Genomic DNA, 25,561 nt, shown 5'->3' with positions numbered 1-25,561 from the left:
CAGCACGTCATTTTCGACTGTGCTGTCCTCCGTCCCCCTGGTGGAGGGGTAGACCTCACGGCCCTCGACAACAGCACATTGCACTGGCTACAGCGCCTGGAGGCCGTTACATAACTTCTGTTGCCTCAAACGCAAGAAGAAGAAAGTGAATCGATGTCTTAAGTGTCTCGGATTTGTACAGCTTGATTGTGGAGTGAGTGAGTGAGTGCAGAAGAGCGCTGGTAACTTGTTGAAACAGACATGAGGCAGCCGGGGGAAACAAGTTTGACAGACATGGGAACTAATGTTTAAGAAAGCTAAAGTAAAGTAGAAGAAGAACAGAGCTCCCAGAATAAACAGTATATGCATGATAATACAATGACGAATGCAAAGCTGCAGAATAGTGCAAGATTCTTATGGAAATTCCAAACAGTATCAAAGAATATTAAAGTACAATAACAGAATAACTGAATGAGATAAAGTTAAGAGTAAGAGTACGTGGCAGCACCTCGGGGAATGCGGTGTGATCATGGCGTTTAAGAGGCTTTTAGATCGGCACATGGATATGCAGGGAATGGAGGTGATATAGAGGCAGAGAAGATTAGTTTAACTTGGCATCATGTTTGGGTCATTGTGGGCTGAAGGGCCTGTCCCTGTGCTATGAAAGCCAATCTGCCTTCTGCCACCGAGATATATGGGGCAAAGCCAGTTGGCAATGGATACACCTAGGTGACTGTTCAAAATGGCCATGTCATTGAGCTCATTGGCAGAGATATGTTGTTGCTGAGATCACCCGATTTCAGCCTTTAGATGTAATGGTGTGCAGGCACTGCCACAGTCACCTGGCATCCAATTAATTCAACAGACCCTCAAACTTGTTTTGGAAGACTTTCTTGGCATCCCTGATCGGCCTTGCAGAGATCACACTTAGACCTTATACATGATGCGATCAGCCTCTTTGAAAGCCTTGGCTCTGGACTTTCACAGAGAATGTATAGTATTTCCCTATTCACGCAATGTTTCTGGTTAGGATAGACCGTCATTGCCTTTGTCAGAATGCAGTCATCAATGTATTTCTTGATGAATCCAGTGATGACTGAGGTTCATTCAATCAGGCTGGATGAAGTGGCCTTGAATATGTTCCATTCCTTTTTTTGTAAGAGCCTCACTTTTACGTCACTGTCTGTAAGTCGTCAAGAGAAGCACCAACACATGATCAGACTGACCAAGATGGAGCAATAGGCAGATTTGGCCAAGGTGCAGTAATAGACATATTGGTTGGTGGTCTAGCAGTGATCAAGAGTGTTCATACCTACACGGAGCAGGAGACATGTTGGCGGTAGTTGGGGAGTAATTTTCTGAAATTAGTTTGGTTGAAGTTACCAACAATGAAGAACAGCGCATCAGGTTTTGTTGTTTTGAGGGTGTTACACCTTGGATATGGTGCTAGGTGGTTAGATCATCAATAAGATGGTAGAGGTGAATTCCCTTGACAGATAAAAGGGACAACATTTTATAAACAGGATTACCAGGCCAGAGGAGCAGAATTAAGTTGAGACCTTCTCAAACCTTGACCAAAAAGCAGATGCCGCCATCTTTACCCTTGCTGAAGATTCCGTAGAGGCCATATAATAAATGGAGAAACCTTTGTGTTGTGTAGTGGGGTCTAGTGAGCCAGGGGTGAGGTATGTTTCAGTGGAATAAAGGACACACAGGCCCTGTAACAGCAACATTGCTCTATCTCTCTAAATCTTCAATCTTGCTTGTGAGTGATTAAATGTTAGTGTCCAGGCTGTGCCGGTATCGTTGGTCTAATAAATATCAATAGTTCCTTTGAAATAGCAGTAATTGACAGGAGACTTTCAATGCTGGAACTAATGACTTTCTCAGTGCTGGTACAGAAAGATAGTAAGGAAAAGCGATCATTAATAATACATTTTTTATTTATTTTTATTTTAGATCATTTTTATTTTTATTTTAGATTTATTTTTATTTAGATCATTAGAAACTGTTTAAACTGTTTTAAGGGGAAGCTTCAGGTAAAATGTCACTACTCACCGGCACCATGTCGTTTTAGACATTTTGCTAAAACAGCCAGGACCCCATGAGTTGCTCCACAGAACTGAATGCACAATATTCTTATTTAGAACTGTAAAAACAGTGCAACCAGCAAATGGTAATTATTTGGAGCTATTGGACTCCAGGATAACCTGCCTCCAACATGTTATAAATTAACTCGCTCATTTAGTTTATAAGTTCAGTGTCCTTGGATAGAGCAGATTAAATCCAAATGTTACTTATTTTCAAAAGAAAGCTTAAACCTCTTTTCATCGAGCAACCTTTCTATTGCAAGGACTTACCTGACAAATATGGCTTATTCAACTCTTCAGCTGGCATTGCGCACGCACTTTCGACGAAATCGTCGAGCACATCATCAAGCACATTTTCGACCATATCTTCGACTGCATCATTGACCATAAATGTTTCTGTTCAAGAAATAAAATATAAGCATAAACAAAATGCTACATAACAAAAGACAACGCATTGATCACTCATTGATCACAGCGAGATGTACAAATTCGATACATATCATATCATATACATACAGCCGGAAACAGGCCCTTTCGGCCCTCCAAGTCCGTGCCGCCCAGCGATCCCCGTATATTAACACTATCCTACACCCACTAGGGACAATTTTTACATTTACCCAGCCAATTAACCTACATACCTGTACGTCTTTGGAGTGTGGGAGGAAACCGAAGATCTCGGAGAAAACCCACGCAGGTCACGGGGAGAACGTACAAACTCCTTACAGTGCAGCACCCGTAGTCAGGATCGAACCTGAGTCTCCGGCGCTGCATTCGCTGTAAAGCAGCAACTCTACCGCTGCGCTACCGTGCCGCCCGATACAGGCAGCATCGGAAGTCAGGATCAAACACGGGTAGTTGAAGCTGTGAAGCAATGGCACAGCTGTGACAGATATTGTATCTGGTATGTCCTCCTTTTAAAGGCATATCTTCCAAGTCACCGTTTACTGTCATGTTCATGTGTTTCAATCTACCTGATACATATCATGGAAAAATTTAATATTTCCACTGTTTCCCTATTGTGACCTTGCTTTGGTCTTGTCTGTTCGTTAATTACCTTATTCCCATCTGACCTTCATTTTCCTTTGATGTGCCTTTAAAATATTTTACTATTGTATTCTTTCTGATTGGAAATACATTTAATCCCATAGTTTGTCTTTACCTTCCAAATTGTTATTTTGTGTTCAGTTTTTGTTATCCAGTTCTGTACCTCTTTACACTCTCTTGCCATCAATGTCCTCCATTAAATCCAGGCTGCTTACATTTCTCATAGAACCCACTTTCCAGTTCCCTTTTGTATAGATCAATGCCAATGCTTCCTGCCTGTTTTACTTAATTCTAGGTGTTCGAATCCATAAATGTCCTTGGTGTTTCAGAATGGGTACCTATGTCCCTCAAAAAGAAACCCCGCGTTCCACATCTTTAGATGCTGCAGAAATGAGTTCATTCTCTTGAACGACAATGTCGTACCCTTCCACTTACACGTTTCAGCCACCCGTTCTTGATCTTCTTCTTGTGCAACCTAAGATTTCCCAGTGATTGGATTGCATGCCGGTTGATCATAAATTCCTCAGATTATGGTTTACTCACTTTCAAATCTCAGATTTCACCAATTCTGTCTTTGAAATGAAATAGTTAAGTGCTACTTGTTCGTCAGACCCCTGTGTGTTACTAATCCAGTGAGTTGGTGTCTCATTTAATTATTTTATTAATTACCTTGGATGTTCAGCAGTGGACATTTGTAATTTGTTTCCCCACCTTCAGGACCAAAGTATTCTAGTTTAGACTGGACATGTGGATACGGAATCTTCTGTGATGCGTCTGGATAACAATAAAAAAAGATGAACCTCTAATGTTAAAAAAGATGTTCACTTTATTTTATCATTACAGTATACCTGGCCACAGTATCCTATTAATTTGTGCCACCTCTTGTAAGTCTCTTCAACAGGTCCCAGAGAAAATGGGATACAGCCAGGCAAAGGTGGTTGTACCTCAACAAGATACCATGATGATGATAGAAGAAAATTACTTAGAGAAAGAATTTTGTATGAAATTTAATTGTTCACATATTGAAATGTAATTTATTGATATACATTGTTGCAGCATGCACCCTATGTGAAATTGGGCAAAGGGGCAAGATCTGGGCATAATTCAAGATTCAAGATAGCTTTATTTGTCATCCAATATTGGACGAAATTCAGTCACCCACAGTCCAACAATAAAAGCATTAAATAAGCATTAAAATTACACAACCCCAAAAAACCCCCAAAACACAGTCCAACAATAAAAGCATTAAATAGGCATTCAAATTACACAACCCCAAAAAACCCCAAAACACAGCCCAACAATAAAAGCATTAAATATGCATTCAAATTACACAACCCCAAAACCCCCAAAAACACAGTCCAACAATAAAAGCATTAAATAGGCATTCAAATTACCCAACCCCAAAAATGGAACCTACAGACAAGGTTGGTTGCACGTCAACAGGACTGGGGCCTGATAAGTAGAATTATTTGAGGAGATAACAAGGTGGGTTGTTATTGAAGCATGACTGATTTACATGGATATTAATAACATTTGAGAAAGTGGCAAATAGGAGGAAGAGTGGGTCAGTGGCAGGAATTAAAAGATATTTGTTTATGGGGGCCTCTTTGATTGGAAGGTTATTCCCAGTCGTGTTTAACAGAGCTCAACAGTCAGTCCGTTCGGGAGCATGGTAAGTATTTTGATTAATTTATTAAATGGAAACAGACCTGTCGGCCCATCGTCCATACTAACCATCGATCATCCATTCACTACATTTACAGATTGCAAAATAAAGATTCAAGTGGTTTACTTTGAGAAAGAACGTTGGAGTACATTGGAGGAAGCTATGGATGGTTTGGTCACTTGGGTAGAAAATTGGCAATTGGGGTTCTATCAGGAGAAGTGTGAGACAATGTAGTAGCATAGTAGCAACATGGCTCAAGAATACTGTGTGAATTGAGAAATGTAGAGGTACCTCAAAACGTTGGTGTAGGTTGATTAAGGTATCTCAGTCAACAAACAGGATAATATTCTTCACAAACCAAGTAATACAATTTAAGAGCAGAGAGATATAGTACAAGTAATGGCTTATTATTGTCATGGATACTGAGAAACTAAAAATCTTTCTTTTGCATGCTATCCAGTCAAATTATACCATAAATGAGTCGAATCAAGCTATGCACAAGCACAACAGTAATTCAAAAAGACAACTAACCAGTGTGCAGAATAAAGTTCTACAACTTAACAGTGTTACAGTGCAGGGGCTGTAATGTGGTAGTTTAAGAGAGCAGGACCAAACCCATAGCTTATGAGAGCACTTTTTAGTAGTCTGATAACAGCAGGAGCAAAGCTGTTCCTGAACCTGCTTTCAAGCTTTTGTATTGTCTGCCCGACGGGAGCATTGATTATGTTAGCTGCTTTTGCTTGGCAGAATGGTACAGATGGAGTCAATGGAAAGAAGTAGAAACTATAACTGCAGATGCTGGCTTGCATAAAAAGACACAAAGTGCTAGAGTAACTTAGCGGGTCAGGCAGCATCTCTGGAGAACATGGATTGGTAACGTTTGGGGGGGGGGGGGGTGGGGGCGGGGGAGAAAGCTGGAAGAGATGAGGGGTAGGACAATTCCTGACAAGTGATAGGGGGATACAGGTGACAGGGGTTTTTGATAGGCAGATGACGAAGGCCAGAAATTAAAAGGCAAGGTGTGAAATAATGATTGAAGAGTTGCAAACTGTGAAGCCAGACAAAAGAATGTAGGTGGAGGGGGTGAGGGAGGGAAAATTAGGTGCAAGTCCAGCTAGGGATACGGGGGGGGGGGGGGGGGGGTGGGGGGGAGAATGGAAGGGGGAAAGAAGGTGAGGAGGGGTTGGTTAAGTTACCTAAAATTGGCAAATTCAATGTTCATGCCATTGGGGTGTAGGCTACCAAAGCGGAATATGAGTTGCTGTTCTTTCAGTTTGTGTGTGGCCTCACTCTGGCATTGGAGGAGGCCCAAGACGGAAAGGTCAGTCAGGGAATGTGAAGATACGTTAAAATGGTTAGCAACCGGGAGATCCACTAGGCCTTGGTAGACCGAGCACGTGTTGGGCGAAAAGGATGCCGAGTCTTTCTTGCTTTGGCCGATGTACAGGAGGCCACATCAGGAACACCAGATGTAGATGGAGTTCAAGAGCAAGTGTGAGTGTTGCACTTTGGAAGGTTGAATGTAAGGAGAGAGTATATAGTTTGGGGTCCAAGACCAGAGCTCCTTGAAAGTGGTAACACAGAGTAGTATTGTATGCTTATATAGTATAGTACAGTATAACATAGTATAGTATGTAGTATACAAGTATGATATACTTGGCTTCACAGATGAGGCATTGAGTATGAATCAGGATATTATGTTGCAGCTTTATAGGACTTTGGTTAGGCTACTTTTGGAGTATCATGTACAGTTCTGTTCGTCCCATCACAGGAATGATGTGGAGGCATTGGAGAGGGTGCAGAGGAAGTCTACCAGAATGCTGCCTGGATTAGAAGGTTTCAGCTACAGGAAAGGTTGGATAGAATAGGATTATTTTCTCTGGAACAGCGTAGGTTGAAGGGAGACGATAAAAGTATATAAAGTTATGAGAGGCGTAGACAAAATGGACCGTCAGAACCTTTTACCCAAGGTGGAAATGTCCAACACTCGAGGGCATAGCTAAAAGGTGAGAAGGGGAAAGTTTAACAAAGATGTATGAGGCGGGTTTTTTACACAGAGTAGTGGGGGCCTGGAACGTACTGCCTATATTAGATAAATTAGAATGCCCAAATCTGGTACCAGAACAGCAAGGGGCACTGAGTGATGGAGACAGATACAATAGCAGCTTTAAGAGGCTTTTAGATAGGCATGTGGGTGTGCCGGGAATAGAGGGATATGGATCATCTACAGGCAGATGAGATCACTTTAACTTGGCATCATGTTCAGCACAAACATTATAGGTGGACAGGTCTGTTCCTGCACTGTACTATGTTCTATGTTCTGTGCAGTTGATGAGGTTAGAAGTAGTGTGCTAATTAACCTCTGTCTCACCTGGAAGGTCTGCAAAACTGAATCCAGCTGTATAATAGGAATAGACTGAATCCTCCGGTAAATATCTGATGCAGAGGATGGTGGCTTGAAAAATATCCTCAATCTGGGCATGAGATTCTGAACCAAATTTCCTGATGATGATTGCACAACCTTCTATGCTCAGAGTAGGTGTACTACAAACTGAAATAAGTCGACAGACAATTAAACACTTACCGCACTCTGTTCTTGACCTTATTTGGGTTCCATGGAACCTTGGACGTGGCTCATAACGGTCTTCCATTTGGCCTGCCAACAAATAGATAATAAATGCTATCTGAACATCAGGGTAAACTCAGCATCAAATCATAGCAAAAATAAGCAAGGTTGAAACTTTTTTTTTATTGACATCAATTATTGGCATGCACCCCGCAAAAAAATCAAATATTTTGATAACCAGCAAGCTGTCTACAGCTTCAGTTATTAATCTTGTGTTGAGGCAGAAATTTATCCTCAGCCATTTTCTCTGCATTACCACATGTGATGTGGAAGTATGATCTACTCTGCTTCTGAAATTTGGTTTCTATTGAATTCAATAGAGCTGGGTGTCAAGGTGGAGGGTAATATGCAGATACAGTCTCGCATGCAATAAATAGACTGAGGAACAATTTCTGCCCAAATGACTCTTACAGCTCAGAATGTAGTCATAGAGTATTGCATTGGAAGGAAGTGCAGATGCTGGTTTAACCCGAAGATAGACACAAAAAGCTGGAGTAACTCAGTGGGACACGCAGCATCTCTGGAGAGAAGGAATGAAGAAGAGTCTCAACCCGAAATGTCACCTATTCCTTCTCTCCAGAGATGCTGCCTGTCTCGCTGAGTTACTCCAGCTTTTTGTGTCTGTCATAGAGTGTTGCAAATGAGTTGAAATTTCAAACAGTTATCAAGTTAATGCATTCCTGGCTGCCATTGGAAGAACTAAAGTTTGGAAAATCTCAATAGGTTATTTGTGGAAGATTCCCAATGTGTCCGAAGACATTTGCTGGATCACAAAAATGCCAACAAGTAACAGACAGTTCTATTGTATTCTTTGACATAGTTTCCTCATTGTCCATCACTCACAGAACATAGAACAGTACAGCACAGGACAGGACATTTGGCCCGTGATGTCTGTGCCGAACATGATGCCAAATTAAAATAATCTCCTTTGCCTGAATTTGATTCAGTCATTTAATTTGCTGCATATCCAGTGGCTATCTGAAACCTTCTCAAATGACGCGGTCCGATTTGCTACCATCACCCGCCACTCTGTGTATAAAACATTCCCTCCACATCTCCTTTAAACGTCCCCTCTCTCATCTGAAAGTTATGGCCTCCAGTCTTGATAGTTTCAACCCTGGGAAAAAGGCTCAGATCCTTTGTCGATCCTATCTAACTTTTTTTACCTACTATCAGGTCTCCCCTCACCCTATGATGCTTCAGAAGAAACACTCTAAGTTTGTCCAATATCTCTTTCCAGGCAACATCCTGGTAAACACAAAATGCTGGAGTAACTTGGCCAGACAGACAGGCAGGCAGGCAGCATCTCTGGAGAGATCTCTGGTGACGTTTCGGATCGACACCCTTCTTCAGACTGCTAAACCTCTTTTGCATCCTCTCCAAAGCTTCCACATCCTTCTTGTCATGGGGTGACCAGAATAATACTCCACAATACACATAATACTCCAAAAGTGACCTAAACAAAGTTTGATATAGTTGCCATGCTGGCCTCCATGGCACAGGTGATTGCTATTTAGAAATTAGAGTATTATTGATACAAGGGGAAGTTCATCTATATACTCGTTTGTTTGTTTGTTTGTTCCTGAACTACAGCCAAAATGGTACACGACAGCGTGACAATTTTGACCCACCTTACTCACCGTCGTCCCTTTGGTGCTAATAGAAGAAGTTTCATTGAAATTGGTGTTATATTTTTTAAGTTATTCACATTTTAAAGTTTAAATCTATCTCTTAGGGAGGGAGGGGGAGGGAGGGAGAGGGGTGGAGGGAGGGAGGGGGGAGGAGGGAGGATAAGGTGGGTTGAGGGGGATGGAGTGGGGGGAGGGGAAGGGGGTGGGGAGGGGAAGGGAAGAGGGGGAGGGAGGATGGGACATGGGGGAGGGGAGGGGAAGAGAGTAGGGGGAGAGAGCGGGAGAGGGGGGAAAGAGAGGGGGGAGAGGGGAGTGGGAGGAGGGGGAGGGAGGGGGAAGGAGAGGGCGCTGCACCAATGCGGGAGAGGTTTGGGCCCAACGAGTGCACTTGGTCTAGTATTTTCTAATATCCAATATTGTGGCCTGGTATTAGAAATTTCAGTCCTTAGAATCCTTCATGTTTCCTGCTACCACCTCTGCATGATATCTGCAATTGCATTGATAGCACAGGTCAATTGCTGGGCTTCACTGTTTTGAGGCTGAGCTGACTCATCTGAGCGTAAATTAACTTCTCAGGTTTGTTTGGTTTGGAAACTACAAATAAATTCTGCCGTCAGCAAGAAGAAATATTCTCATTTACAAAAGAAGGTTCAAGTGAACCGAAAGCATATTTTAACATTCATAACTTACGTTGGCCACGTTGTCTTATTGATTTGTCCCGCGCAACCATGAGTTTACTTTGTTTTTGTGTCAACTGCGCTTCCTGGTCTTTTATCCTTTGCCTTTCTTTCTGTAGTTGTTTTAGTTGTCCACTCAGTACCCCTCGCTGTTCTGGTACCAGATTTGGGCATTCTAATTTATCTAATATATTTTTGATTTGGTCTATAACGTCCTGTAACTTGATGTACAACTCGTCGAAGACTAACTTCGTGTCATCTATCTGTTTATTCAGGCACGCTTCTCCCCTCTGCTCTTTGACTGTTAGTTCTTCTTCTCGCTGTTGCTGGGATTTGTAGACAACATTATCGTCAGCTGTTAACAAAAAATAATGACACTTTTGGCAAAACTGCTTTCAAGGAAATGTGAGTACAGGAGGGGCAGAACTGAGAAGCTGTGTCAAAAAGTATATCAGCCTAACAACATTAATGAAAACAATCAATAGGTGGAAGGCTTCAGGAAAATCACATTAGCTAACTTCTCTCCACCATTAGGTCATAATAATTGGCGACACAATCATTAGAAGGATATTCTTGCTATTGAGGGCGTGCAGCGTAGGTTCACTAGGTTAATTCCCGGAATGGCGGGACTGTCGTATGTTGAAAGGCTGGTGCAATTAGGCTTGTATACACTGGAATTTAGAAGGATGAGGGGGGATCTTATTGAAACATATAAGATAATTAGGGGATTGGACACACTAGAGGCAGGAAACATGTTCCCAATGTTAGGGGAGTCCAGAACAAGGGGCCACAGTTTAAGAATAAGGGGTAGGCCATTTAGAACAGAGATGAGGAAGAACTTTTTCAGTCAGAGTGGTGAAGGTGTGGAATTCTCTGCCTCAGAAGGCAGTGGAGGCCAGTTCGTTGGATGCTTTCAAGAGAGAGCTGGATAGAGCTCTTAAGGATAGCGGAGTGAGGGGGTATGGGGAGAAGGCAGGAACGGGGTACTGATTGAGAGTGATCAGCCATGATCGCATTGAATGGCGGTGCTGGCTCGAAGGGCTGAATGGCCTACTCCTGCACCTATTGTCTATAAGACATGAGTTAATGCAGATGCTGGAACCTTGAGCAAACACCAAACTACTGTAGGAATTTAGTAGGTCAGGCCAACATCTGAAGGTAGACAAATCTCCCAGGACTGATCAGATATATCTGAGGACATTGTGGGAAGCTAGAGGAAAGTTATAAGTGCCCTGGCTGAGATTTGGGAGTCGTCAGAAGACTGTGTCAGAAGACTGAAGGGTGGCAAATGTTGTGCCTCTATTCAAGAACGGCTGCAGGGAAAATCTTGGGAACTACAGGCCAGTGAGCCTAACATTGGTGTTCAGACAGTTATGAGAGAGTATTCTGAGGGAAAAGATATACGTGTATTTAGATGGACAAGGGCTGATCAGGGATAGGCAGCATTGTTTTGTACATGGGAAGTCGCATCTCACAAATCTGATTGAGTTTTTTTGACGATGTGACCAAAAATGTTGGAGGGCCGAGCTGTTGGTATACATTGTTAGTATGGACATTAGAGACATTATATAGAAACATAGAAGATAGGTGCAGGAGTAGGCTATTCGAACCTTTGAGCCAGCACCACCATTCAATATCATCATGGCTGATCATCCAAAATCAGTACCCTGTTCCTGCTTTTTCCCCATATCCCTTGATTCCTTTAGCCGTAAAACCTAAATCTAACTTTCTCTTGAAAACATCCAGTGAATTGGCCTCCATTGCCTTCTGTGGCAGAAAATTCCACAGATTCACAACTCTCTGGGTGAAAAACACCACAGATCCTTCTTCCCTGTGGCTATCAAACTGTACAACTCCTTCTCCTTCTGTCGTGGGCTAGACTGACTCCCCTCCAATCACCCTACTCTCCCCAAACTTTGGAGAGTTGGTGAGTGAAAGTCCAACATGGGCAGGACCTACACACTGAATGGTAGGACTCTGGGCAATGTTGTGGGGCAGAGGGAAAAAACAAGATTTTCATAAAACAAAATTATTTTTTGGGTGGCAAAACTCTGATGAGCAGAGGGTCCCAATATGTTTCCAATTGTTATCAGATGCCCCTGTGCATAAATGTAGTATGAACCATGCCAGCACTGTATTAGTAAATACCTATTTGTTTTAATTTTCTTCATGACTATCCCCCATGGCTTGCATGACCATCATTTAATGGCCTGTCCTAATTATTCTGAGGAAGTATTATTGCTACTTATTGAGCTAATGAAATACTTTGAATAAAGATAGCTGTTAGTAAAGGAGTTTCATCATATTCATCCAGCAATAATGAAGGAACAGTCAGGTATTTTCAAGCTAGGAATGTGTGTGACTTGTAAAGGGACTTGCAAGTGGTGTATTTTCCCCATACATTATCTTCCCTCTCCTTTTCAAGTAATGGGTAGCCATGTCAGTAAAGCATTATATCAGTATAGAGATAAAAATCGGACTATGGTGCATAAAAATAAGACCTGCTTACATAAGAAGTAAGTCATGTGTACTGTGAGTAATCTATAGGCCCTCCAACAACTATTACATTATAGGGCAGAGCATATCTATGTGACTTTTTCTTTGGAGGGTATGTGGCTGGCACGGTGGGAGGGGGTGACTTCTTGAAGTAAACAAAATCATGGATAAAATGAATGCTCAGTCTTTATCCCAGAGTAAAAGATTCTAAAACTAGAGGGTATAGGCTTAAGATTGCAGACAAATAAGACTAGCCTAATACACTAACTTGGCAGCATGGACAAGTTGGGCTGAAGGGCAATGACTCCATGATACTGCCTCTTTTGGAACAGCTGTTGGGTCTCTGGATGGGTGGTAAGGGGGTACATGAAGGACAGGTGAAACATCTCCATCAGTTGCTGAGGAAAATGGTGGGGGAGGGGGGGGTTTATGAAAGAGCATATCAAGGAGTCCCAAAGGGAGTAGTTCCTGCAGAAAGCAGAAGGGGAGGGGGGTGGGTGGGGGGTGGGTGGGGGGTGGGGTGGGGGGGGGGGGTGGGATGGAAGAGAGAGAGAGAAAGATATGACTGGTGTTAGAATCGTGTTGTGCCAGGAATTGCTTGAGAGATATTTGGACAGCCACGTACATAGGCATGGTAATAGAAGGAAACAAACCTAATGTGGCAAATGGAACCAGAGTGGATGGGAAACTAGATCAGTGTGGGCCAGAGAGTGGTGCAATCAGGAGTGCACTGCTGAGATGATGGTGACAGCAGAGACTCTCACAGCATTTAAAAAGTGTCTGGATGACAATTACTTGAATCGCCGAGGTAAAGAACATTACAGAGCAAGTTCTGCTAAATGGGACAGGAACTTGATGGTCAGCATATAAAACATAATAGTATTAAGTGTCTGTTTCTGTGATTAATGAATTTATGACTCTATGATTGAAGTAACTCACTTCCTCTAAACCAAAGGTGATGCTGTAGAAGTGACACAAGAGCAAGCTTTGCCTGCCTTTTCACTGTATACTTGGAATGTTTCATATGGACATGAGCCCCATCCCTCACCTTCCTGATGTACATTGTTGACCATGTTGGTGCTGCTTTCTTATTGGTATTAAGCCCAATATTTTTGATTGATTATACTATCTACTGTTGAACAGGATGGAACTGAGGCTGTTTTTGTTTCATTGCCACACCTAACATCCCGGACATGCTCAGAACTGCACGCAGCATCCTTTACAAAGAAATACAGAGTTCTTAAGAAAGGAGTGCACTGACATTGCATTACTCCACAATATCCAAGTAAAAAAACAAAATAAAGTGTGCTCTAATAACCAACCATCAAACAATTTCTACAATGTCAGTACTTACGTATTGGTATGAGTCGTGGTTGTGGTGGTGGTGCTGTCAATAGAAAATACAGTAAATACTTAGTAAAGGCGGGTACATCAAAAGCAATATGGTCTAATGCAAATCTGTTTGAAAGGATATTAATGAAAATATTGATAAGAGCTTAAGGCACCCGCACAGTAGTGAATCATATGGATCAACTAGCCATTCAAAAGGATTCTTACTGATCTTGCACTTTGTCTGCATTTTAACATCTGCAACCCCTTGATTCCACTTGAATTCAAAAATATTTTAATCTTTAAAGATTAAAAGCCTGACCCTCACTCAATCTGAGAGCCGGGCCTCCAGTTATAGAGACCCTTGTTGGCCTCTCAGTATTTAGCTCAGAAACTGAAGCTTTTCAATTAATTTACCACGTTATTTTATATATATATATATATAACTCCACTAAGTACACACCAAACTTCCTAAACCTCTCAGGTTCAGTCGCGTAGTGGTTAAATTACTGCATTAGCATTGATTAAGGACTTAAGTTCAAGTCCCACCATGGCACCTGGGGAAATGTGCTGTGCATTTAGATAAAAAGCCTCCAGTTCTGGTTGTCATAGAACTTGTTGGAAGTTCAGAACATAGTACAGAACATAAAATATGGAATGTCTGTGCCAACCATAATCCCTTCTTCCTGCACGTGATCCGTATCCTTCCACTCCAAACGTATTCATGGTCCATCTAGAAACGTCTTCAACACCACTACCATGTCTGCTTCCACCACCATCCCTGGTCGTGCATTCCAAGCAACCACACATCTCTTTTAAACATTCCCTCTGTGACTTTGAAGTTATACCCTTTAGAACTTGAAATTTCCTCCCTGAAAGAAAAGGTTAGAAACATAGAAAATAGGTGCAGGAGGAGGCCATTCGGCCCTTTGAGCCAGCACTGCCATTCATTGTAATCATGGCTGACCATCCACAATCAGTAACCCGTGCCTGCCTTCTCCCCATATCCCCTGATTCCACTAGCCACTGGAGCTCTGTCTAACGTTCTCTTAAATTCTTGGAGTGACTTGGCCTCCACTGCCCTCCATGGCAGAGAATTCCACAAATTCACAATTCGCTGGGTGAAAAAGTTCCTTCTCACCTCAGTTTTAAATGGCCTCCCCTTTATTCTAAGACTGCAGCCCCTGGTTCTGGACTCCCCCAACATTGGGAACATTTTTAACGGATCTAGCTTGTCCAGTCCTTTTATAATTTTATACGTCTCTATAAGATCCCCTCTCATCCTTCTAAACTCCAGTGAATACAAGCCTAGTCTTTTCAATCTTTCCTCGTATGACAGTCCCGCCATCCCAGGGATCAATCTCGTGAACCTACGCTACACTGCCTTAATTACATGGAAGCCCTTCCTCAAATTAGGAGACCATATCTGTACACAGTGCTCCAGATGTAGTCTTACCAGGACCCTATACAACTGCAGAAGAACCTCTTTACTCATATACTGAAATCCTCTCGTTATGAAGGACAACATGCCATTAGCTTTCTTCACTGCCTGCTGTACCTGCACGCCAACTTTCAATGACTGGTGTACAATGACACCCAGGTCTCGCTGCACTTCCCCCTTACCTAACCTGACACCATTGAGATAATAATCTGCCTCCTTGTTTTTGCTGCCAAAGTGGATAACCTCACATTTATCTACATTATACTGCATCTGCCATGCATCTGCCCACTCACTCAACCTGTCCAGGTCACCCTGCAACCTCCTAACATCCTCTTCGCAGTTCACACTGCCACCCAGGTTTGTGTCATCTGCAAACTTGCTAGTGTTACTTCTAATTCCTTCATCCAAATCATTAATATATATGGTAAATAGTTGCAGCCCCAACACCGACCCTTGCGGCATTCCACTCGCCACTGCCAGCCATTCTGAAAAGGACCCGTTTACTCCTACTCTTTGCTTCCTGTCTGCCAACCAATTCTCTATCCATGTTAACACCCTACCCCCCAATACCATGTGCTCTAATTTTGCTCACCAATGTCTTGTGTGGGACCTTATCAAAGGCTCTCTGAAAGTCTAGATACACTACATCCACTGGCTCCCCTTCATCCATTTTACTTGTCACATTCTCAAAAAATTCCAGAAGATTAGTCAAGCATGATTTCCCTTTCATAAATCCATGCTGACTTGGACATCCTTTTACTGCTATCCAAATGCACCGTTATTACCTCTTTAATAATAGACTCCAGCATCTTCCCCACCATCGATGTCAGGCTAACCGGTCTGTAATTCCCTGTTTTCTCTCTCGCTCCTTTCTTAAAAAGTGGGATAACATTTGCTATCCTCCAATCCACAGGAACTGATCCAGAATCTATTGAACATTGGAAAATGATCACCAATGCTTCCACTATTTCTAGAGCCACCTCCCTGAGTACCCTGGGATGCAGACCATCAGGCCTTGGGGATTTATCAATCTTCAGCCCCATCTGTCTATCCAATACTATTTCTCCCCTAATCCTAATTTCTTTCAGTTCCTCTATCCCCTAGTTCCTCTGTCCTCTAGTACATCTGGGAGATTATTTGTGTCTTCTTTTAGTGAAGACAGATCCAAAGTACCTGTTCAACTCTTCTGCCATTTCCTTGTTACCCATAATAATTTCACCAATGTCTGCCTTCAAGGGACCCATATTTGCCTTTGCTAATCTTTTTCTCTTAACATATCTAAAGAAGCTTTTACTGTCCTTCTTTATATTCTTGGCCAGCTTCCCCTCGTACTTCATCTTTTTAGCCCATATTGCCCGTTTTGTTATCTTCTGTTGTCCTTTGGAAGTTTCCCAATCCCCTGGCTTCCTGCTACTCTTTGCTATGGTATACATCTTCTATTTTAGTTTTTTTTCCCATCCCTAACTTCCCTTGTCAGCCACGGTTGCCTCCTACTCCCTTTAGAATCTTTCTTCTGCTTTGGACTGAAATGATCCTACATCTTCCGGATTATGCCCAGAAATTCCTGCCATTGCTGTTCCACCATCATTCCTGCTGAGATCCCTTTCCAGTCGACCTTGGCCAGCTCCTCTCTCATGCCTTCATAGTCCCCTTTGTTCACTGACACTCTTCCGATTTAACCTTCTCCCTCTCAAATTGCAGATTAAAACTAATGATATTATGATCACTACCTCCAAGCGGCTCCTTTACCTCGAGTTTTGTTATCAAATCTGGTTCATTGGACAACACTAAATCCAGAATTGCCCTTTCTCTGGTAGGCTCCAGCACAAGCTGCTCTAAGAATCCACCTCGGAGGCACTCTACAAACTCTCTTTCTTGGGGTCCAGAACCAACATGATTTTCCCAGTCTACCTGCACATTGAAATCCCCCATCACCACAGCGTTACCTTTGTTACATGCCAGCTTTGTTACACCCTACATCCGGGGTACTATTTGGGTGTCTCCAATTAATGTCTTCTTACCTTTACAATTCCTCAACTCTATCCACAGTGAATCTACCTCGTCAGTCCCTCTGTCATCTCTTTGAAAGGGACTGAATTTCGTCCCTCACCAACAGAGCTACCCCACCTCCTACCTTTCTCCTTTCTATGACTCTTGTACTTTTATGTACTGAGGGTACTTCCCTCAGCTTCCGCCGTTCCAGAGAAAAAAATACATATTTGTCCAACCTCTCTTTATAGTTTAATAATCTCTAATCCAGGTAGCATCCTAGTGAACCTCCTCTCTGCATCCTTTCCAAAGCCTCCACATCCTTCTTGTAGTTGGACGACTGGAACTGCACAAAATATCCCAAATGCAGCCTAACCAAGTTTTATAAAGATGCATCATGACTTACTGACTCTTGCACACAATTCTCTGACTGAAAAAGGCAAGTATACTGCATGCCTTCCTTACCACTCTATTTATGTTTCTACTTAAAAGGGGTGTGGATTTGGACCCCAAGTTCCCACTGAGTCATCATTTATGTTAAGTGTCCTGCCTTTCTCCTTTCATTTGACCTCCTAAAGTGCAACATCTTACATGTGTCAGGATTAAACTCAATCTGCCATTTCTCCACCCCGTAACTGTAACTGACCTTTATCCTGCTGTATCCTTTGACAGCCTTCATCGCTGTCTTGCAATTCCACCAACTTTGGTGTCGTCTGCAGACTTATTAACGAATCCATCTCCATTAAAGTCCACTTCATATATGTCGCAAACAACAGAACGCCCAGCACAGATCTCTGTTGAATACCTCTGGTCACACATCTCCAGCCAGAATAACACCTTTACACAAAGAGAGTGTAAAAACCTATTCTGAATCTAAACTAACAAGTTACCATGGATTCTATGTTCCTTAATTTTCTCGATCAGCTTATAGTCATAGAGTGATACAGTGTGCAAACAGGCCCCTCGGCCCAACTTGCCCACACCGTCCAACAACGCCCAGCTACCCTAGTTCCACTTGCCTGCGCTTGATCCACAACCCTCCAAACCTGTCCCATCCATGTACCTGTCCAACTGTTTCTTAAACTATGGGATAGACCAAGCCTCAATCACATCCTCTGGCAGCTTGTTCCCTACACCCACCACCCTCTGTGTGAAAAAGCCACCCCTCGGATTCCTATGAAATCTTTTCCCCTTCACATTGAACCTATGTCCTCGATTTCCCAACTCTGGGTAAAAAACTCTGTGCATCTAGCCGATCTATTCCTCTCATGATTTTCAACACCTCTATAAGATCTCCCCTCATTCTCCTAGGCTCCATGGAATAGAGACCCAGCCTACTCAAGTTGACAATCGTTCACAACCACCTTCACTATCTGCAAAACCACTAAATTTTTTTATCCTCAGCAAACTTGCTAATCTTGCCCTGTACGTTCCCAAATCATTGAGGTAGATGACAAACAGTAATGGGCCCAGCACCGAACCCTGAGACACACCACTAGTCTCAGGCCTCCAGTCTGAGAAGCAACCTTCCACAATCACCCCCTGCTTCCTTCCATAGAGCCAAATTGCTATCCATTCAGTTATCACTCCTTGGATCCCATGAGATCTAACCTTCCAGAGCAGCTTACCATGCGGCACCTTGTCGAACGCCTCACTAATGTCCATGTACACAACATCTCTGCCCTCATCAATCTTTTTTGTCACGTCTTCAAAAAAGTTAATCAGATTTGTGAGACACGACCTACCACGTACAAAGCATGCTGACTGTCCCTAATCAGCCCTTGCCCATCAAAATGCCTGTATAATCTATCGCTCAGAATACTCTCCAGTAATTTACCAACTACAGATTCAACTATAGGCTCACCGGCCTATAGTTTCCAGCATTTTCCCTGCAGTCCTTCTTGAAAAGATGCACAACATTTGCCACCCTCCAATCCTCTGGCACCTCTCCTGTATTTAAGAATGACTCATGAATTTCAACCAGGGCTCCCGCAATTTCCTCTCTAATTTCTGGAAATGTCCTCGGATATATCTGATCAGGCCCCGGAGATTTGTCTATCTTCAAACAGACAGTACCTTCAGTACTTCTTTGGCGGTAACCCTGACTGCTCTCAAGATTCTTCCAGTGACTGCTCCAATTTCCTCTGCCCTACTGTCTTTCTCCTCAGTAAATATAGAGTAATACTCATTTAGGACCTTGCCCATCTCCTGTGCTTTCACACAGAGGTGACCACTTTTATTCCTGAGAGGTCCCACTCTCTCTCTAGTTACCCTTTTCCTCCTTACGTATTTATAAAATCTTTTGGGATTGGCTTTTTGCTACCCTCCAGAGCTATCTCCTGGCCCATTTTTGCCCTTCCGATCTCCTTTTTTAGTTTGCTCCTTAGTTCCTGAAACTCCTCCAGGGATGCACTTGATCCCAGCTGGCTTTCTTAAGTATCCCATTTGTTTCCTAATGTGAGTAAATCCTATCTCTAAGAGTCAACTCCAATTGATTCTCTACCACTGATATAAGACTGATAGGTGTATAATTTCCTGGATTAACTAGGTTTGTTGCTCTGGAATCACCAGAATCCCTATCCCACATCTACCTAATGACCGTTTAGTTCAAAGCCGCATCTATAACCTCTAGCCATTCATTTCACTTGAATATTGGTCTCAGGCTAATTCTTGAGCCATGCATTAAGTTCTCTGATCTCATTTGCTCATGTTTTAGATATTAATCCAAAAATACTATCTTGGCAAATCTATAATTCAGATAGCACCATTTGACATTTAAGTTCTTCATCTATTCTCGTCTCATTCATATGCTTAACCAAAACCTTGCAAAATGCATCCATATTATCTGTTCCAATCATTTGTAGGGTCGTGTGGTCTACATTGGTATTGGTTCATGGTTGTGACTTGTAATGAGAAAGAGTGAGAAACTTTGCTTGCTATCCAGTGAAATCATGATCTATTAATGAGCACGATCAAGCGGTACACAAATTTTGCTGAATTTCTGTTGGGCTTCTATTCATTCCACAAAATTGTACATTAGCTGGAAAAACCTGATTATATCAGATTGGCTGCTACATTTTTAACAGGCGGTTGCCCTAGCTTTCAGTTTAAAATTGCACATATTGCTTTCATGATAAAATATAGCTAACCCTAACCCTAACCCTAATTCAAATATGAAGCAGGTAATGCTGTATGGATCAGAGACATGGAAAACAACAAAACACACAATAAACAGGCTGCAAACATTCATTAACACCTGCCTCAGGAAAATACTAAACAACTGGAGGAGAGATAAACTAAGCAATATGGGCCCGTGGTAAAGAACAAGACAGGATCCCATTGACTTACAAATTCGAAGGAGAAAATGGAGCTGGATTGGACATACCCTCAGAAAACCTGCCACAAATATCACCCGGCAAGCCCTGAAATGGAACCCCCAAGAAAAAAGGGAAAGAGGTTGCCCTAGGAACAGCTGGAGAAGAGGTGTCCAGGCAGAAATGTCTGGTATTGGGCTCAATTGGGGAGATCTGGAAAGAACCGCCAAAAACCGCGTGATGTGGAGGACATTTGTCAATGGCCTATGCTCCCTCAAGGAGAGAAGAGAAGCAGAAGAAGAAGAAGAAAAATGAAGAAGAAGTAGAAGAAAAAGAAGAAGAAAAAGAAGAAAACGAAGAAGAAAAAAGAGGAAGAAAAAGAAGAAAACAAAGAAAGAAGAAGAAGAAGAAGAAAGAAGAAGAAGAAGAAGAAGTAGAAGAAGAAGAAGAAGAAGAAGAAGAAAGAAGAAGAAAAAGAAAGAAGAAGAAGAAGAAGAAGAAAAAGAAGAAGAGAGAAGAAAAAGAATAAGAAAGAAGAAGAAGAAAGAAGAAAAAGAAGAAGAAAAAGAAGAAGAAGTGGAAAGAAGAAGAAAAAGAAGAAGAAAAAGAAGAAGAAAAGAAGAAGACGAAAAAGAAGAAAGAAGATGAAAAAGAAGAAAGAAGAAGAAAAGGAAAGGAAGAAGAGGAAGAAAAAGAAGAAAAAGAAGAAGGGAGGAGGAGGAGGAGGAGGAGGAGGAGGAGGAGGAGGAGGAGGAGGAGGAGGAGGAGGAGGAGGAGGAGGAGGAGGAGGAGGAGGAGGAGGAGGAGGAGGAGGAGGAGGAGGAGGAGGAGGAGGAGGAGGAGGAGGAGGAGGAGGAGGAGGAGGAGGAGGAGGAGGAGGAGGAGGAGGAGGAGGAGGAGGAGGAGGAGGAGGAGGAGGAGGAGGAGGAGGAGGAGGAGGAGGAGGAGGAGGAGGAGGAGGAGGAGGAGGAGGAGGAGGAGGAGGAGGAGGAGGAGGAGGAGGAGGAGGAGGAGGAGGAGGAGGAGGAGGAGGAGGAGGAGGAGGAGGAGGAGGAGGAGGAGGAGGAGGAGGAGGAGGAGGAGGAGGAGGAGGAGGAGGAGGAGGAGGAGGAGGAGGAGGAGGAGGAGGAGGAGGAGGAGGAGGAGGAGGAGGAGGAGGAGGAGGAGGAGGAGGAGGAGGAGAAGAAGAAGAAGAAGAAGAAGAAGACTACTTAGTAGAAAAAACAAATCTAGTGGCTCTTGGGCTTGCAGTTCTGGTAAAATGTGACCAGTTCATTCTGCACCATTATGCACTTTGAAGTAACATGCGTAAATTTTCATAGTTCTTAAGATCACAACACATTTCTGGTTAATCTTAGAGGAGTAACCTCTCTGGTTATTCTGCAGTTCTTGTGGCTAACGTTTTTGATTGTATTGAGTATGATGGCCCCTTCAGTTGATTCATGATGGGCAGGCAGGTTGGTTGCTTATCAATGGGAGGTTATCCAAAATTCGCCCATTAAACAATTTCTGAACTTACGAGGTCTACGAGGTGGTTGGGTTCTCTGTCTCTCTCTCTGAGCAGCTTCCGCGGCGTCCTCTTCTATGAACAAATAAAATCACACACATCACTCAAAATTAGAGCATACTAAATCATTTTTTAATTACATAACAATCAGAAAACTATTAATCAACGCAGTTACATTTTGGGTCTAATAATAGGGCATATGTCATGAAATTAGAGCCCTAGGGTGTGTTGAGGAACAAGCGAACCATGGTGTACAAATCCAATGATCCCTGGCACTGGTGAACAGAATGGTGAAGAAGGCTTTCTTTCTTTACCTGGGGCTTACATTATAAGAGCAGGAGGTCTTTGTACAATTTTATAAAATGTTAGCTGCGCTGTGAGGAAATAGGGTAGACAGTCATAACCTTTTGCCTCGGATGGAAATGTCCAACACGAGAGGGAATAGCTGTAAGGCGAGAGGGGGAAAGTTTCATGGAGATGTGCAGGCAAGTTTTTTTACAGAGAGTGGTGGAGGCCTGAAACGCGCTGCCAGGGGGTGACGGTGGCGGCAGATGCGATAATGGTGTTTTAAAAGGCTTTTGGATAGGCACGTGGAAGTATAAGGAATAGAGGGATATGGATCATGTTATAGGTAGATGAGATAAGCTTAACTTTGCAACATGTTTGGTACAAACATTGTTTGTACAATTCCTGCACTGTACTGTTCTGTGTACTACACGAATACAACATGCTGTTGCAGCTGCCATGCTACAGAATGGATGTGATTGGATTGGAGTGGGTGAAAAGGAGGTCCTCCAGGATGTAACCTGGGATGGAATTCTTCAGTTACGGTGAGAGACTAGATAGGCTGAGTATATTTTCCTTTGAGCAATGGAGAGGTTGTTGGCAGAGTTCAAGAGTGTTTAATTGCCATATGTACGAATAATAAAACAATGAAATTCTTGCTTGCAACAATATAACAGGCCTTTAACCACATAGATAACATACAATATACACAATGATTCAGCAAATGAACAACCCCAACACTTCTGCAAAAACCTTATTCAAAAATTAAAATGGCATGGATGGGGTACATAGTGAAAAATATCTGGGATCAGCAGCCATAGGTTTAAGATGAGGAGTAAGACTGGAGGCTTATGACTTGTGACTTCAGGGTTCGGTGCTGGGCCCATTACAGTTTTTCATCTATTTCAATGATTTGGATGAGAAAATACACGGCAAGATTAGCAAGTTTGCAGATGATACAGAAGTGGGTGGTTTTGCAGATAGTGAAGATGGTTGTGAAAAATTACAGCAGGATTCTTGATCAATTGGCCAAATGAGCTGAGGAATGGTTGATGGAATTTAATGTGAAGTGAAGTGTTGTATTTTGAGAAGTTTAACATGGGTAGGACCTACACAGTGAATGGTAGGACTCTGGGTAGAGTTGTAGAGTGGAGGGATTTAGGAATGCAGCTGCCCAATTGCTCGAAGGTGGAGTCGCAGTGGTCAAAAAGGATTTTGGCACATTGGCCTTCATCAGCCAGAGTATTGAGTATAGAAGTTTGGAAGTCATGTGGCAGTTGTATAAAAGACATTGGTGAGGCCATATTTAAAGTATTGTGTTCAGTACTGGGTACAATGTTCTAGTCAAGTCAAGTCAATTTATTTGTATAGCACATTTAAAAACAACCCACGTTGACCAAAGTGCTGCACATCTGACCAGGAAAAAAAAGAAACATACAGTGGCAGGCAGCCAAATACAACGGCGCGGCCATCTTGAACGAAATGTTAATTCAATCACCCACAGTCCAACAATAAAAGCACTAAACAGGCACCCAAAATTACCCAACCCCAAAAACCCCCCAAAACACAGTCCAACAATAAAAGCATTAAATAGGCATTCAAATCACACACCCCAAAACCCCCAAAAACACAGTCCAACAATAAAAGCATCAAACAGGCACTCAAACCACCCAACCCCAAAAACACACAAAAAAAGAAACATCCATCCATCAAACATCCATCAAAGAAACATCCATCTAGGACAGATGCTGTCAAGCTGGAAAGGGTGCAGAGAAGATTTATGAGGATGTTGCCAGGATTAGAGGGTCTGAGCTATAGGCAGAGGTTGAGTAGGCTGGGACTCTTTTCCTTCGGGCGCAGGAGGATGAAGGGTTATCTTTAGAGATGTATAAGATCATGAGAGGAATAGATCAGGTAGATGCACACTCTTGCCCAGAGTAGGTTAATTGAGAACCAGAGGACATAGATTTAAGGTGAAGGGGAAAAGATTTCATAGGAATCTGAATTGAGAACCAGAGGACATAGATTTAAGGTGAAGGGGAAAAGATTTAATAGGAATCTTAGGGGTAACCTTTTTCACACAAAGGGTGGTGGCATTATGTAACAAAGTTGCCAGAGGAGATTGTTGAGGCAGGGACTATCCCAACATTTAAGAAGCAATTAGACAGGCACATGGATAGGACAGGTTTGGAGGGATAGGGACCAAACACAGGCAGGTGGGACTGGGGTAGCTGGGACATGTTGGGCTGGTATGGGCAAGTTGGGCAAAAGGGCCCGTTTCCACACCGTATCACTCTAAGACTATGACTCTTGTAGGTTTGCACACAACACCAAAATTGATGGAGTTGGGAACAGTGAGGAAAGTTGTCAAAGGATACAGTGGCATGTAGATCAGTTTAGATATGGGTGGAGAAATGGCAGATGGAGTTTAATCTGGGTTTGTGTGAGGTGTTGCATTCTGGGACAATAAAAACAGCACACTCTACAGCACTGATGTACAGAGGGACCTTGGGTTCCAAATTCCCAGCTCGATGAAAATAGCAAAACAAGTAAATAGAAAAGTAAGAAGACATTTAACTTCATCGGACAGGTCCTTGAGTGTAGAGTTAGGCAGTCAGGTTGTAATTTTACAAAATATTGGTCAGGCCACATTCAGAGTATTGCATGAACTTCTGGTCATCCCATTGCCGGAAGGATATAGAGGCTTTGGAGGAGGTGCAGAAGACTGGATTACAGGGTATTAGGTATAAGGAGAGGTTAGACAAACAAAGATTGTTTTCGCTGGAGCATCTGAGTACGTAGGAAGACCTGAAATATGGTTATAAAATCACAAGAAGCACAGGAGTAGACAGTCAGATTTTTTTTTTCCCCATAAAGAGATGTCAAATACCAAAGGCCAAAGATGAGAAGGGGAAACTTTAAAGGAGATGTGCGGGTCAGGTCTTTCACGTGGAGAGTATCCTTAGATAGCGGTGCCAACTATAGTACTCCCAAATAGGGAGAAGTGACGGCATCACCAGGGGGCCCATGTGACCTCATCCAGCCAGCAGCCACATGCTCCCTCTCCGCCAATGGCGGCTGCCCGGGCTGGGAGGCGGGTTGCTAAGCAACCTCCGTTAGCTGGTGCCCGGGCCTCCGGACCTACACTGTCTGGACCTACACTGTCTAGAAGGTTGGCACCGATTTTAACCAGCATCTGCAGATTTTTTTCCTACTACAATGTCCAAACCTACAGCACCCAGACCTACAGCGCCTAATATGAGATAAGGGCGGTCTCGCACGGGACAAGCCAATTTAGCCCAAAATACAGGATGTCCCGGCTAATAGGGGACAGTTGGCAACCCTAGTCACAGACTAATACAGCACAGAAACAGGCTTTTTGGTCCAATTAGGCCATGCTGGTCAAAATGCCCGAAGATAATCTCATTTTCCCGTATTTGATCTATATCCCACTAAACCTTTCCTATGCATGTACCTATCTAAATGT

The 25,561-nt window shown here is 42.8% G+C and overlaps 1 protein-coding gene across 1 annotated transcript in view; it reads right to left on the bottom strand.

Moving 5' to 3' along the window:
- The window catches only part of LOC144610841 (uncharacterized), a 110,168-nt gene that overhangs the window by 7,192 nt on the left and 77,415 nt on the right, over nt 1-25,561 (bottom strand). Inside the window, exons 15-19 of the mRNA XM_078429805.1 lie at nt 21,802-21,864; nt 13,564-13,596; nt 7,364-7,435; nt 3,783-3,887; nt 2,340-2,465 (exon numbers count right to left, since the gene is read on the bottom strand). Of these exons, the coding sequence (XP_078285931.1) occupies nt 2,340-2,465; nt 3,783-3,887; nt 7,364-7,435; nt 13,564-13,596; nt 21,802-21,864 (399 nt within the window). The remainder of the gene's footprint in view (nt 1-2,339; nt 2,466-3,782; nt 3,888-7,363; nt 7,436-13,563; nt 13,597-21,801; nt 21,865-25,561) is intronic.

The sequence above is a fragment of the Rhinoraja longicauda genome, chromosome 2 (assembly GCF_053455715.1).
Source record: "Rhinoraja longicauda isolate Sanriku21f chromosome 2, sRhiLon1.1, whole genome shotgun sequence".
Taxonomy (NCBI): domain Eukaryota; kingdom Metazoa; phylum Chordata; class Chondrichthyes; order Rajiformes; family Arhynchobatidae; genus Rhinoraja; species Rhinoraja longicauda.
This window is presented reverse-complemented; position numbering and strand designations above follow the sequence as displayed.